This window comes from Mustelus asterias, chromosome 13, assembly GCF_964213995.1.
Source record: "Mustelus asterias chromosome 13, sMusAst1.hap1.1, whole genome shotgun sequence".
Classification (NCBI taxonomy): domain Eukaryota; kingdom Metazoa; phylum Chordata; class Chondrichthyes; order Carcharhiniformes; family Triakidae; genus Mustelus; species Mustelus asterias.
The window spans coordinates 12,482,700-12,496,073 of record NC_135813.1 but is presented as its reverse complement, the minus strand read 5'-3'; the positions used below and the strand labels follow the sequence as shown (position 1 = coordinate 12,496,073).

General features: G+C 40.6%; 1 protein-coding gene across 5 annotated transcripts in view; it reads right to left on the bottom strand.

Moving 5' to 3' along the window:
* Positions 1 to 3,200: 3,200 nt before the first annotated feature.
* lrrc8aa (leucine rich repeat containing 8 VRAC subunit Aa) overlaps positions 3,201 to 13,374 on the bottom strand; it is a 62,624-nt gene continuing 52,450 nt past the window's right edge. For 4 of the 5 annotated variants that reach the window (XM_078226308.1, XM_078226307.1, XM_078226310.1 and 1 more), the window contains 2 exons: positions 10,893 to 13,053; positions 3,201 to 7,049 (listed from right to left, as the gene is read on the bottom strand). In XM_078226308.1, the coding sequence (XP_078082434.1) occupies positions 6,774 to 7,049; positions 10,893 to 13,046 (2,430 nt within the window). In that variant the 5' untranslated portion in view covers positions 13,047 to 13,053 and the 3' untranslated portion in view covers positions 3,201 to 6,773. The remainder of the gene's footprint in view (positions 7,050 to 10,892; positions 13,054 to 13,374) is intronic. The other variant, XM_078226311.1, reaches the window with a different exon arrangement.

Here is a 13,374-nt window from a genome sequence, read left to right as displayed (position 1 = left end):
TCCAAAATAGATTTTTTTAAAATGACAACCTGGGCAATGTACCAGAGAGTGGAAGGCTCATTGTGGAACCTAATGCTAGCAAGAAGTAAAGATGGAATAAAGTTGGTAAGAAAAATAAAACAGCTTAAAATCCAATCTATACACGTGCACATACATCCCTTCCGTATTACTGCAAAACATTTGGTTAACTGTTCCCCACTAAATGGGGTGCTGTATGGTTCATTTCCAGACACACTTTATCACCAGCCTTCTCCCTTGAGGAGGTAGAATTCCATAGCTGATGGTAGCCTTCCAATATCTCAGCCTAGTGGCCATTTCTCATGTAAACCTGGACAGCAAGTTCAAGAGAGCTGTTTGCTTGTACATAGAAACAGAGGAATTAGGAGCGAGAATAGGCAATTCAGCCCTTCAAGCCCGCTCCGCCATTCTACATGATCATGGCTGATCTCCATCTCATCCTAACCTCACTTCCCTGCCTTTTCCGCATAGCCCTTTATCCCGCTTTTGATCAAATAATTATCTATCTCTTTCTTGAATCCATTGTTTGATTCTGCACCCACTGCCCTCTGAAGCAGTGAGTTCCATAGATTCATAACCCTCTGTGAGAAGTAGCTGCTCCCTCCTTATCTCTGTCTTGAACCTCCCCCTCTCTTACTCTACAACTATGTAGGAGAGGAGCACACATCCAAATCCAATCCTGTTATCACTTAAGTTCCACACATACCTCTTTTCCAACTGGAATGACTTGATAATGACCAAGAGCAGCACCCCCCCACCCCATAGCAAAAGGCTGAGATCACATGAACAGAAATTAAAACTGGATATTCAGCTAACAAAATCAAATTTAGAGTTTTTAATTTTCACTTAAAAACCCTCAATTTCTATTTTAATTACTCCTTGGTATTCTTATTGGCCTTGCTATGAATACAATTTAATTCATTTTTTAAAAAAAATCAGTACTTGAAAAGATGCAGAAGTCAAAAAACAATAGGATTGTTTATGGGAGAAGAGGGAAAACTATAAGTCTTGCGTGGTAACATGATGTTACCATGCAAGAACTGAAAAATTTCAGGATTCGAAGAGTAAACTGGCCATTTTCAATAAGTAACCTCCGTGGAACTTCCATTTTTGGTTCTTTATTCCTACTTCAAGCAGAGAAAAATTGTACCTTTCACTATTTAGTTTGTAACCTCAGCACAATCTCAGTTTGTGCAACAACACAGCGAAAGTCAACATTTGACTCAACCTGCTCTGAAGAAGTCAAACGCATTCAAAACTTTAACTGTTTCTCTCTCCATAGTTGCTGCCAAACCTGTGGAGTTTTGCCGGCATGTTCTGTTTTATTTTTAACTCAACCAAGTTGCCAAGTTAAATATGAAATTCTATGCTTCCATAACATCACTTATCTTACAACTCAGCTGACAGAAGTCATCAGACAACAAAGTAGCCCTGAACAGCAATTAATGTAACAAGATTAGCAATAAATTATAAAGAAAAGCTCTACATGTCTGTAATATTGAATTGAAGCATTATTTGCTCACTGGCTAGTAGTACATAATGACAGATCCACTTTGTTTTTACGCTTTCTTTTCATAGTCTTTCGCAGTGTAAAACTTACCCCCCCTCCCTCGCCCAATTTGCTCATCCATTTAAAGGCTGTGCAGTAAGCAATCCCTACATCCAAAGTGGCCCCACAATCATTCACGCCCTGACTGAATCCAGTGGTCAACCAAAATTATCTGTAGATCAGTTGGTTGTTCACTGAAATGATTTTGCCACTGACTGTTGAATCCGTTACAGCATAGACTGCCAGGGAAGAAAGTGAAAAGGTGAGAGAGTGAAAAGCTTAATCACCAGTAAAGAGGAAAAGGTAACATGCTGGCTCATTTACTCACATTCTGGTATCTGCGTCAGAGATTGTGGAATCAAGTCCAATGGACTTGGGTACATCATCTAGCAGACAATGTTCAGGTTGACAAAAAGGTCTTGTGGCACTATCCAATAAAACAAGTGAATGTCTGTCTCTCCCAGTAAATAAAACATCAGAAGATAGAGCAATGACAATATGCAATAATATGCATCCAAAACTGAGGTAAATGGTGAGTTTATATTCACTGGAGGGGAGAATCATGTGATTTTGAGAGAGATTTCAGAGAAAATTACATTTACATCTAATGATTTATATTTAATTTTACATATCTATAATTACATAAAGTCAACGAAAAGAAAAATAAGACACTATATAATGGACAACCGATATCTTTGGACTTGTGGAAGCTTCCTCCTATTACCTGGACATATATTCACTTACTGTTTGTAACACAGTCACAGTGTAGAAGGGTGGCCATTTGGCCCATCATGTCTGCACTGACTCTCCACATGAGCATTATGAACTAGTGCAATTTTCCTACCTTTTCACTGTCTCCCTGCACATTGTTACTATTCAAATCATCATCCAGGGCCCTCTTGAATACCTCAATTGAACATATATCCTTGTTTGTTCACAAACTGGCTTCTGCATTTGCCTCACTTTAATTCCAGTGATTATAAAGCTTCTTCAGCCATCTTAAGGAGACGGTAAGGCACTATATAAATGCAAGCTCTTTCTTAATGGAGGTAAAACTCTGTTAACTTAATCCATGTGTCTTTCAAATCTTAGTCTATCAGTCAAATGAAGTTCAATGATATTATTCCCCAGATATTTTTGGTTGCAAAGTGGAGTGGGAAGGGAGAAGCAGGGGAATCAACTTAACCACATCACCTGATAAGTGAGTTTATGTGCAGACAAGCAATAACATCTGGAAGTAAGACATTAAAAGTTGGAGCAGCAATAATGTGCAGTAATATGCATCACAAAGACAAATGGTGAGTTGACATACTATAGGGAGAATAAGATTACAGCAAAAATCACATTTACATCTAATGATTTATGTATAATTTTATACAATTATATAATTTACACAGATTTACATATTTGTAATATTTATATTTACTCTGAAATTGCATATTTTGTACATTATTGATGCTTAGTCATTCTTTTTCAATGGTAATGGACAGGTGAGACAAACTTGGGCGAGGGACACAGAAATTCAACTTTCATTAATTATTCTTCATGTTATATTTATGAACACACAGAAGACTCACTCATTTATTTCAAAAAGTATAAATTCAATGCACAATTTCTTTAAGATTTTGGTCTGGGAGCCAAAAGGGTGTCAAAAGTCATTTTGGCTTTAATGTGATATGAGGCATTGTACATAAAGGTGACTGGCTGCTTGTTTTTGTGACAAGTGCTTCAGTGTGGAGGAATTTCACAATAAGATGTTTATCTCAGTCTCTGTACAATAGCCATTTGGTTTATTTCAGCAGCAGAGGTGACTGTGGTTTTTGAATGCTGAACAACTTTAGGCACCCCCCCCAGTCAGGATGGAAAATTAGATTGTCATTTCAGGAACTTACTGGTGAAACTTTCCTGTCCTGCCTGCTGCGGGAATCGTATCTGGTGGGACAGAAAATTTGGCGGACCATTTAAAGGTCTGGTGACTTTGGGTGAGAATTCCTGGAATTTGTGAGGCATGCGGGGCTGGAAAATCCCACCCTTGAGTCTCTTGTCATGAGAGAGAGAGAGAGAGAAGGCAAACAGAAAGATAGATGGAGCAAAGCCAATACTGAAGCACATGCAATTATTTTCATTTCCAAAGCAGTAACTATGGTCCAAATAAAACACACAGAATAATTACAATACTGCAGAATATGAATAATCTTGCAATTTATTCCTAGCAATTCAACTTCTGTAGGTAAAAATGCCAGATTTTACCATACTGACAAGAGGTAAATTCAAAAGGGATGGATTTATTATTGAGATATCTCACAGCATCCCAACAGAGATGCTGACCATTGAAAAAAACACTGCAGCTTTAAAATAGGGCTATTAAGACATGAAATTAACAACATTTCTGGTTACATTGAAAGAGAAATAAAACAATGTAGGTTTTCAACATGGAAACTGTGAATGAAGCCTATTTCACAGCATTAGATAATACCTTCTACTGCTTTGAACAAATGTGTAAGCAAACCAGCATAATTACAGTCTCTTACACATTTAATAAGTCAAGCCATCAAAATAACAAACCTGAGAAAAGTGTTGCTACTAGTTTGAGGCTTATTCACCCCTGAGGACACAGAACAGAAGTCATAGCATCAATGACAATTGAAAAATAATGAATTCATAAACAGCATCCAACTTAGGTTTGAAGCAAGCCAGTTCCATTAAAAGCACATTGCAATAGCTATTTCATTCTCAAGTGAGTAAATGGAGACCATTCCAACGTATTCAGTAATTTGAGCATTAACAAAAATAGAAGCGTAGCACGTACATTATCTGAGGCAAACATTAGAACTGAGGCAACCTTGAAGAATATCCTTTTGTTTCCCATGGTTGGGGGATGTTGGTGTCAGTATCAAGCTCTTGCGGGTCAGGTAGAACTTGATACACACCAAAGCTCCCTCTGCCCCAGCCCTGGTGGAACAGCATAACTTCAAAAGTGTGGCAATTTTTCCAATTCATGCTTGTGTGTGTGGCATTGCCAATTAGTACCCAATTAATTATAATTTTGTGCAGATGGCCCATGTCCACGAGATGCTGTCCATAGAGTTAGCAGAGACCCTTTTGGTCCCATCAATCTGAGTCAAGTTTGAACCTACTAACCTAATGAAAAGCCACCCATCTCTCCAAATGCCATTCCTCCTCCCCATTATGGTACATAGCACACTTAAAATTCCATGTATTACCAATGTACCAGCCAGCATAGTACTGATAGTCAAATGAATTGGACAGAAGGAAAATGTGCGAATGTTTACAACAGAAACAAAAAACACTGGAAGAGCACAAATGACTAATCAGCATTTAAGGGAGGTTACCATGGATCCCACCCAAACTGCTATCTTACTGTCATGCAGTGACTGCCTTTTGTGAAATTCCTGAAGGAAAATTATTATTTTTTCCTCCAATTTGTCTTTGATGTTGCTCCTTGCTTCTCAGTACTCCTTCTGCCCCCTTCTCACTCTCACTTTCATCTTTTGTTGATCTTTTTCAAATTGCCTATTTGTTCTACATGTCATTTCATGGTTCTGTTTCAGGTGGGATGAGAGCAGAGTGTAGAGAGGAGTGTGAAGATGTGACAGGCGACAGATACGCAGCAGGAAAACCAACAATTCACCCGGTGGCATCAGTGGTCTGATCTAAACAAAAATATGGCAGCAAGACCAGGACACTCAAAACACAGAAGCAGGTTAGAAGAGAAGTGGCAAAGAAAACAAAACGTAACATGAGCTAGGGATTAAATGGTGGAACTGGTAAGAAACCAGAAAATCAAATAGCATGGGCAATTCCCATGAGCAAACAGCCACAGTGCAGCATGCAGGTTCATTGACAGTACTGTTACAAAGGTTAACCACTGGAGTGTGTGCAGAACATAAATTGTATAGTACACTATGGATGGGGGGAATATTTTATACAGAAAAATATTTAAAAATTAATCTTTAGGTGATTTTTTTTTTCTATTTTATTTTCCACCCTCCAAGTGCTAGGGTATAATGCTCTGGATATCAGCTTTAAATACCCGTTCTTCCTCTCTGAACCAATACAATCATAGCAGAGACATCCCAACTGAACCCAATTCCATCCTTAACCAGGGTTCACACAGGTGCATTTCCAGCAAGGGCCTCCGCCCTAACATGCTGATTTTTCTCCTCCCTTTCCTAGGCAGCTAACTCAGTGCAAATTAGGTACCAAACCTGTGACACATGCTGCATCTATCCACCAAGTTAAATGGTTTATGGTGAAAGCTTGAAATGGTTTTGCCTCTCCCCTCAAATATGTGTAGAGAAACATTTCTCACATGGGTGCTTCATCTTCACCATTGTAATTCAAAATACTTTTGAAGAACCGTTGGGTTTTCTTTCCTTACAGCTTTATATTTGCAAAAGGAAGAAAGCGCCCCAAACAACTTAATTAAATCGAACTTTTAAAAAACAACTATCCTTTAGGTTTTAACGGTTTCATTTAAAAAAAACTGTCCAAACAGTCCGCAAAGCTCAATACTCACTCCTCTCAGAATACTGCCTACATCTGCAAAACAGGTTGCTATGGACATTCCCCATTCCCTCCTCAACCGACCAAACTGAGTATTATGTAGTGTCTTGCTCTATTTGGAAGGGAATGACAAAAAGGATGTCAAATCTTGGAGTTCAGTTCAATCATCATGCTAAATAAAAGAAAATCAGCTTGATGAGAAACTAGCGTTATTTTTTGGCCTAAGATGATCAAAAAGGGATTTATTTTTCTAAAAAATATCATCGGTTGTTTCATGCAAAGGTTGCACTGCCCCTTTGGAGCAGATACAGTGCCGGTCCCTAATACAGTACCAGCTTAATTAATAAATAACAAGGCATTGGCAATATCAGTCTGTTGACATGTCATGGTATTAGCTTTTTGTGTGATTCATTGAAGCAGAAATACTAACTGTGTTAAGATATTTAAACCAGCTATTTCTTTAAGTGATTCTTTTAGTTACTGGCAGGCATTCCATTCTGTTCATCGCTCCGTTCCGCTTGGAGAGCACCAGTTCCAGGAACAGAAAACCAGGTGCATTTCCATTCTATAAACAACAGAACAGGAAATCTGTTCAACCATTCCAGGACAGCAGACTTCAAGATCTGCTGAAAACTTGGCAAGATAGATTTTTTATTTTCCCTTACAATATAAATAAAATTCAGGCTTGTTCCTTGTCTGCTCGCCACAGTTGCTCCTTGACCTCCGATGGGAGAGTATTGAAGAGATCGTCCTCCACCACAAGGCCACTTCGTTTCAGTAGCCGACATTCTCCCAGCTCCACGGGGAGACACTCTAGTCTGTTTCCACGAAGCTCCAGTTGCGTTAAACTCGTCAGCTCACCAACCCGTGACGGCAGTGACAGCAGGCAGTTATTCCCTAAGTTTAGAGTCCGGAGCTTACGACACTGGAAAAGTTCAGGTGGCAGGGTTTCAATCTGCAAGATGGGAGAGTCGAGGGGGAGAAGGTAAATTGAAGAAAGGAAACAAAAACGTTAAATATTTTAACCGCTGCACTTGGTTATTAGTCACAAGTAGGCTTACATTCACACTGCAATGAAGTTACTGTGAAAATCCCCTCGTCGCCACACTCCGACGCCTGTTTGGGTACACTGAGGGAGAATTTAGCATGGCCAATTCACCTGACCTGCACATCTTGGACTGTGGGAGGAAACCAGAACACCCGGTGGAAACCTATGCAGACATGGGGAGAGCATGCAAACTCCACACAGACAGTGACCCAAGCCGGGAATCGAACCCGGATCCCTGGCTCTATGGGGCAACAGTGCTAACTATTTAGGTAGTCATTTATTAGCACGTTTTAAATATAAAAGCTTGCTTATTTGGGGAATACTATATATATTTTTATCAACTCTCCAAGTTTTATCTCATATTATAAATTTGTGGTAAGTAATTTTTACAATGGTGATAGAACAGAAGACACGCAATTAAATTTCAAAGAGACTAAAAAATGTACTTCTTCATGAAGGGTCCTCCAGCAAATCACTTGCTAATTTTAATCTATGTTTGATGCCTGAACTGTATGGATACACAAAATATGAATAAAATCAATGCAGTGGAAAGTAATATTAGTTCCATTTGGACAACACCTCAGAAGTAAGAGCAGAAGTAGGTCATTCAGCCCATGGAGTCTGCTCTACCATTTAATGAGGTCATGACATCTGATAATCCTCAAAATCACTTTCCCACCATATCCCCATAACCTTTGATTTCCTTACTGATTAAAAATCTGTCTATCTCAGCCTTGAATATACTTAATGCCCCAGCATCTACAGCCCTCTGTGGTAAAGAATTCCACAAATTCACTACCCTCTGAGAGAAGAAAATTCTGTCTTAAACACATTCTCCAACACAGCTAGTCAATAGTGTGATTTTCACTGAGTATTCATTTATGAAAATGCAAACCTGAGAAAAAAATTTTGGAAGTAGTTATTTCTACTTCAGGTATTGTCTGAAAGATGTGCAGGTTAGGGTGCATTGACTCGAACAGGCGCCGAGTATGGCGACTAGGGGAATTTCACAGTAACTTCATTGCAGTGTTAATGTAAGCCTTACTTGTAACTAATAAATAAACTTTATCTTTAGTCTACTTCAACCTTTCTGGGAGCAAGAGGATGCAGCAGGATCAGCTTTTAGCTGCTTCCTAACATTAATTCTGTGAGAAGGTTTAAAATGATGTATTGAAATGTTAATTAAATTGATTTGGAAAGTAAAAGCAAATAAAAATAAATAAAAAACAAAATCGACTTTACATAACACTCACAGCTATGGGCCAAGTGCTGGTAAATGAGATTAGGTGGGAGGTCAGATGTTTCTCAAGTGTCGGTGCAGACTAGATGGGCCGAAAGGCCTCTTCTGCACTGTATGATTCTACGTGCACAGTCGCATATCACAGGCAGCACAGTGGTCAGCACTGCTGCCTCACAGCGCCAGGGACCTGACTTCAATTCCCGGCTTGGGTCACTGTCTGTGTGGAGTCTGCACATTCTCCCCGTGTCTGCATGGGCTTCCTCCGGGTGCTCCAGTTTCCTCTCATAGTCCGAAAGGCGTGCTGGTTAGGTGCACTGGCCATGCTAAATTTTCCCTCAGTGCATCCAGACAGGCGCCGGAGTGTGGTGACTAGGGGATTTTCACAGTAACTTCATTGCAGTGTTAATGTAAGCCTACTTGTGACAATAAAGTTAAGTTAAAGTTAAGTTGTTAAATTTGAGGCTAATCTCAATTAATGTAATTATTGACGTACAGTAATCAAGCAAAGATCTAGCAGCCATTGTTTCAAGGATTGAAGAACTGTAGTGCAAAATATCCAATGGATGCCTCTGAGGAGACACCTACAAAACCTCAACATTTTGTGCGCATTCGGTCTTGTAAATTTAAAGATAAATGGGTACAAAATAAACATGATGTGGAGATGTCGGCGTTGGACTGGGGTAAACACAGTAAGAAGTCTCACAACACCAGGTTAAAGTCCAACAGGTTTATTTGGTAGCAAAAGCCACTAGCTTTTGGAGCGCTGCTCCTTCATCAGGTAAGTGGGAGTTCTGTTCACAAACAGGGCATAATATGTAATATTCCCTGTTCCCTGTACAGCATATATAATATGCCCTGTTTGTGAACAGAACTCCCACTTACCTGATGAAGGAGCAGCGCTCCGAAAGCTAGTGGCTTGTGCTACCAAATAAACCTGTTGGACTTTAACCTGGTGTTGTGAGACTTCTTATTGTACAAAATAAACCACAGAAATTGGAAAGTTAAAACAAAATAACCAAAGGTCAGATGTCAAAATTAGAACTCAAGGCTTCAAAGATCATTGCCGGAATTTTACTGGCATGTCCGCCCCGGAATCGGGGTGGGTGAGGCTCGCGGAGTGGCATTCTCCGTTGGCCCCAGGTGGGATCTTACGAACCTCGGGCAGGCAAGGCAGTAAAATTCTGGCACATATACCAGTTAAGTTACCCTGACAGTTCATTAATCTCATCCTAAGGGATGCATACATGGGCCAAGTATACAGTAATATTAATGAAGTCCATGGAGATGTTTGATCAAAATGCAGCATTAACAATGGGCAGAACAACTTATCTTTATATGGCTTCTTGAACATAATAAACAAGACTCTTCACAGGTTATTAAAAAGTAATACTATACAACCAGCCACATTAGGATGGGTTAGGGAAGTTGACCAAAGGCTTGGTCAAATGAGTAGGTTTTAAGTAGTGTCTTAAAGGAAGAAAGAAAACAGGGGAGGCAAAGAGATTCGGAAAAGATGTGCAATGTAAGGGGCCCAGCCAGCTAAAGACAGCTACCAAATATGAAGCGACTAAAACCAGGATGCTCAAGAGGCCAGATTTAGAAGAGTGTGGGTATCTAAGAGTTGTAGGGCTGGATGAGATTCCAGAGATAGGGAGGAGTGGCCATGGAGGAATTTGAAAAAAAACTGGGGCGTTGCTTGACCAGGAGGTAGGTAATGTAGATCAGTAAGCACAGGGTGAGCGTAGATGAATGGAACCTGGTGAGAATCAAGATGCAGGCAGCAGGGAATTGAAGTCAGGTCCCTGGCGCTGTGAGGCAGCAGTGCTGACCACTGTGCTGCCTGTGATATGCGACTGTGCACGTAGAATCATACAGTGCAGAAGAGGCCTTTCGGCCCATCTAGTCTGCACCGACACTTGAGAAACATCTGACCTCCCACCTAATCTCATAACCAGCCAGGAGCGCGTTTGAATAATCAAGTCCAGAGCTAACAAAGGCATGAATTATGGTTTCATCAGTAGATAATTTGAGATGGGGTGAAGTTGGGCAATATTATAGAAGCAGAATTAGGCAAACTTGGTGGTGGATTGGAAAAAAGGTTGAAAGTTCATTTTAGGATCAAATATGACACTAGGGTTGCAAACAGATTGAATTAGTCTCACTGTTGTCAGGTAGAAGGGTGGAGGAAATGAAACTAGGAATGTGGTCAAAGACATGCCTTCAGATGTGGCTGGTTGTATAGTATTACTTTTTAATAACCTGTGAAGAGTCTTGTTTATTATGTTCAAGAAGCCATATAAAGATAAGTTGTTCTGCCCATTGTTAATGCTGCATTTTGATCAAACATCTCCATGGACTTCATTAATATTACTGTATACTTGGCCCATGTATGCATCCCTTAGGATGAGATTAAGGCAGATTCCAATATTTAATTGGAAAGAGGATACAATAGGTGTAAAGTAGATGAATAGTCCACATAGATTTATTAAGAGTTGAATGTGCACACTCACCCTGTTCGCAGTGACAGCAAAATACTGCAGATTCTGAAGGAATCCAATGTCCTGTGGTATGGAGGTTAGGTTGTTATGACTCAAATCTAAGTACCGCAACTTGCGGCAATAGAAAAGCTGAGCAGGAATCTTTTCAATTTTGTTCCGGTTCAGATAGAGCCTTTCCATGTTGGTCAAAGTGCCAATCTGAATAGGGATATAGGCAATGTGGTTATACCACAGTTTAAGGCAGACTAGGCGCCGCAAGTGCTGGAAGCTGATAATTTCCTCGATTGTCTTCAAGTTGTTGTCTTTGAGATCAATCTCCTGCAAGTTATGGAGACTGAAGATGGAGTGTGGGATTCGTTCTAGATCACAACGGATCAACTCCAATTCTGTCAGATTAACCATCTTCTTTAGGCTATTGAGGACCATAAGCTTGGTGCCCTCATTGTTGATGGACAATTTCTGCAGATGGACCCCAACATCCGTGACAACCTGTGGCAATTTTGTTAGGTTGCTCTTCAACCTCAAGACTTTGAGGCATTTGAGTTCTCGCAAACCATCAATCACGATGTAGCGATTGTTCTCTGCACTCAGGTTCCCAGTTAGATGAAGCTCTTCAAGGTTCTTCAGGCTGTAGATCCACAGAGGGATCTCTTTGATATCTGTAAACTTGATATGTAGTGACTTCAGGTGCTCTCGTAAGAAGGCAAGAGCCGGTGCCTCAATCTTGGCCGGAGTATGGTACAACCAGAGTTCTTTGAGGTTGGCAAGTTGGGCAATGATCGGAGGAATGGTGACGTCCAAGATCATCTCCAGTTTGAGCACTTCCAGCTCAGTCAGGTCAAAGATGGTGTCTGGGATTCCACTCAGCATGAAAAGGTGGAGTTCCAGTTTGTCCTGAGAGTTTTTCATGATCCTCTGCCGGAGTTTCTCCAGAGTCCACTCGTTATTCAGGTTGAGCTGCCGTAGTTTGTTCTCGCTGACCTCGGACAGAAAGACGGCAAAACGTTTCGAGTACAACGGATCGTACTGATCAATCAGATGCAACATGAAAGCAAAATCATTCTTGACGTCAGGAATATCGCTGTAGCTGCTCTCCTCTCGAATGGACTCAAATGAATACTTTTTCAAAGAAAGGTGCAGCATCCACCAGAGTGTGTACATACAAATGAGTCCATAGACAATCACCAAACTAATGTAAAAGGATGCAAGGATCTTGAACAGTGTAGCTAATGGATGAGCGCACTGAAACACACGGTACCCTGTGAGCTTCTGAATATTCACAACACAGGACACATCAAACTTTATATTATCAACATAATAAAGTGAATAGCTAATAATAAGGGCAAATTTGATTACTTTGATAATAGTCTGTCTCATGTAGAGTTGGTAAACTATATCCCCTTCCTCTACATGGGTGCGGAATTTCTTCACCTTTTCAAACAGGGCTTTAGCTTGCTCTCCCTCCTTCTTATCCAATACACCCGTCTCTGAGCGATCGACTATTCCCTGCTCGATGCGAGATTTTGTCCTTTGCAGCATGGGTACGCTGGCCTCTACATCCTCACTCACTGAGGAGGATTTCTTTGCCATTGAGCCATTCATTTTAACGAATGACTGCTTTGGGTCACTTTCCTCCACCACGGTTTCAGATAGCGCCCGCGTCGTCCATGGTGAATCAAAACATTTCAGAAGGATGGATACAAAGTGTTCCAGCTTTGAGCTGGTCCGAGGATATTTGAACCAGAAATTGCTACATACTAAGAACACCAGCGTGTGCAGGAGTACGAGGTATGGAAAGTATTTTGCAAACCAGTGAAGTTCATTCTCATAGCATACTGCATCTACATAATTGTACTGGTGCCGGTCCAAGTCATACTGGATACCTGTGGGTTCACTGGAAAACAGGGGAAAGACGGAAGATGGTGGGAGAGATGCATTTGGGTATTCAGTGGTTGGCGCCCCTTTTTCATCACACTTATCATTCGTAATCCACTTGCAGGGCAAACAAATCATTTTGTCTTGTGTGACCTGCAGCGTGCCACCAAACACTGCTATCATAAGCATTACGATGGAAATGTAGTCCGTAAACACGTCCCACCATGGCTTCAAGATGCGGTAGGCAGGCTGGGTGTCAGCAAAATATCGTAGCTCTGTTACCGGAATCATCACGCACCTGGAAATTAACAGAAATAAGTAACAGCACAAGGCACTTGCACTTCAGAGTGTTCGCACTAAGGTCTCATAAAGAATAACAGTGGTCACCTTAAATTGTTGCACTGCACAAACCCTGCCACATAATTATACATTTTACTCTAATCTTGGGTTAGGTCTGTGTAGAAAAACTATTTTTAATTTTCCAATGACTATAGGTTAGTCACAAGACGTGGCACCGGTGGGAGCAAATTAAGATGATGAACTAAGAGCATCATGTAAGTAGACTTCCGAATGTTAATGTATATATGTACATCTCTGAGGCTTGTTGAAGGATATGCTG